General features: G+C 39.6%; 1 protein-coding gene across 14 annotated transcripts in view; it reads right to left on the minus strand.

Moving 5' to 3' along the window:
* cep43 (centrosomal protein 43) overlaps positions 1-2,500 on the minus strand; it is a 33,825-nt gene that overhangs the window by 13,433 nt on the left and 17,892 nt on the right. For 8 of the 14 annotated variants that reach the window (XM_035995640.1, XM_035995639.1, XM_035995635.1 and 5 more), the window contains one exon: positions 593-667. The exons of the other annotated variants lie outside the window; for them this stretch is intronic. In XM_035995640.1, the coding sequence (XP_035851533.1) occupies positions 593-667 (75 nt within the window). The remainder of the gene's footprint in view (positions 1-592; positions 668-2,500) is intronic. 14 annotated transcript variants of the gene reach the window in all.

Consider the following 2,500-nt stretch of genomic DNA (forward strand, 5'->3'; position numbering starts at 1 on the left):
ATCCCATTGACTGCCATTCATTCTGACGTCACTTTGACAGAGAATAACTTTACATCTGAAGAGTTTAAAGACTCTATTTGTCCATTGTTTATTTCTAAAGAAACACAACAATGTATAAAAGGCTCCATTACCTTGTAGCTCACGTTATGGCTCCGTAGCAGACGTTTTTATAAAAATAGGCTAACGATTGGGTCATAACCACGAGACTTACTGTCTCATAGTAGAGGAATTACCGTATAGTACAGGAGAAGCTCTCAGGCAGTTTGGACTTCCATTAGCTGTTTAAGTTTAATTCCTAATGTTAACTATCATTTTAGTGATCAATAATTAGCCTGTGTCTATGTTATCTCCTTACATATACCTACGCTCTCCGTCTCTGCTAGATTGGGAATGATTGAGATTTCTCTTGGCACAGCTACCAGAAGACTTCCAACTTTCAGACAGGTTGCTCACGTCACATCTACGTCTTCAAGCTCAGTTGGAGGCTGCTCAGTAACGCTCAGCCATCACCAGGAAAGAGACTTCACTGGTCTCCGTCCAGAGACACGGGACCTGGTGGTCCATTATATATATGTCAATGGTAGAGACTCACTCGCTGAGGCTTTTGCCTCGCCTCAGGGGGGACACGACGGGCCCAGCAAGACACTCCTCCCTCAGGGGGTCAACACTGCAGGGTGAGGATGGGACAAGAACAGGCAAGGAGACAGGTAGGAAGCAGGGTGGACAGGTAGGACATAAGGAAACAAGAACAGGAAGTATAGTAAAGATACAAAGACATTTAAAGGGAAACTTTGGTTTTTTTGGAGTCTGTTTTCCCATGTTTTTATGTCTTTGTGACTGAATGGAACAACAATCTTTGACATTGGTGCAGTATTAAGAGAGCTACAATGCAAGTTAATAGGGCAATTGTGCAGCTTGTATTTACCTTCACAAAGTGCACATGTTGCCGCTGACAGGCTCAGATTATTCTAAATGTCTGACATTATGGAAAGGATCCCTACAGAGATAGTTCTTTTAAAACCTCTTTAAGACCTTTCTGTTTAACCAGAAACAGCTCTGAAGTCGCTAGCGCTAAACCCACCAGACTCCATGTAAATAATCAGGACTTTTAGCGTGTATAGAGACAGCATATTTTCACATGTAAATCTGTAAAGTATGTGTTTATTTCAACCAAAACTAGAGTTGTGATGGTTGGAAAAGTGGAAAGATGAACCAAGACGGCTTTTCACAGTTTTATTTTGTTTCTGTCGACTTTGAATGAAGTGTGTTTTACGATGTTAAAATTACTGTTTATTTACATGGAGTCTGGTGGGTTTAGCGAACGCAATTTCTGGGATGTTTTTATGTTTAAAAAAAGGATCTTACTATTTAAGAGAAAGGTCGACCTACTTAAAAATCCTCTGATTTTGTCATGAAACAGCCCCGAAATCACGATCACCAAACCCACCAGACTCCATGTAAATAATCAGGACTTTTAGCGTGTATAGAGCCAGCATATTTCCACCAGACTCCATGTAAATAATCAGTACTTTTAGCGTGTATAGAGCCAGCATATTTCCACCAGACTCCATGTAAATAATCAGGACTTTTAGCGTGTATAGAGCCAGCATATTTCCACCAGACTCCATGTAAATAATCAGTACTTTTAGCGTGTATAGAGCCAGCATATTTCCACCAGACTCCATGTAAATAATCAGGACTTTTAGCGTGTATAGAGCCAGCATATTTCCACCAGACTCCATGTAAATAATCAGGACTTTTAGCGTGTATAGAGCCAGCATATTTCCACCAGACTCCATGTAAATAATCAGGACTTTTAGCGTGTATAGAGCCAGCATATTTCCACCAGACTCCATGTAAATAATCAGTACTTTTAGTGTGTATAGAACCAGCATATTTCCACCAGACTCCATGTAAATAATCAGTACTTTTAGCGTGTATAGAGCCAGCATATCTCCACCAGACTCCATGTAAATAATCAGGACTTTTAGCGTGTATAGAGCCAGCATATTTCCACCAGACTCCATGTAAATAATCAGTACTTTTAGTGTGTATAGAACCAGCATATTTCCACCAGACTCCATGTAAATAATCAGTACTTTTAGCGTGTATAGAGCCAGCATATCTCCACCAGACTCCATGTAAATAATCAGTACTTTTAGTGTGTATAGAACCAGCATATTTCCACCAGACTCCATGTAAATAATCAGTACTTTTAGCGTGTATAGAGCCAGCATATTTCCACATGTAAATGGGTGAATTAAGGGTTTATTTCAACCAAACCAGAGTGGTGATTGTTGGAACAGTGGAAAGATGAACCAAGATGGCTTTTGATAGTTTTATTTAGTTTCTGTCCTCTTTGAATAAAGTGTGTTTTACCATGATAAAAGTCCTGATTATTTACATGGAGTCTGGTGGAGTTTAGCGAACGCAATTTCTGGGATGTTTTGTATGTTTAAAAAAAGGATCTTACTCTTACATTACAGCTTGGTTCTGGTTT

This window comes from Sander lucioperca, chromosome 19, assembly GCF_008315115.2.
Source record: "Sander lucioperca isolate FBNREF2018 chromosome 19, SLUC_FBN_1.2, whole genome shotgun sequence".
NCBI lineage: Eukaryota > Metazoa > Chordata > Actinopteri > Perciformes > Percidae > Sander > Sander lucioperca.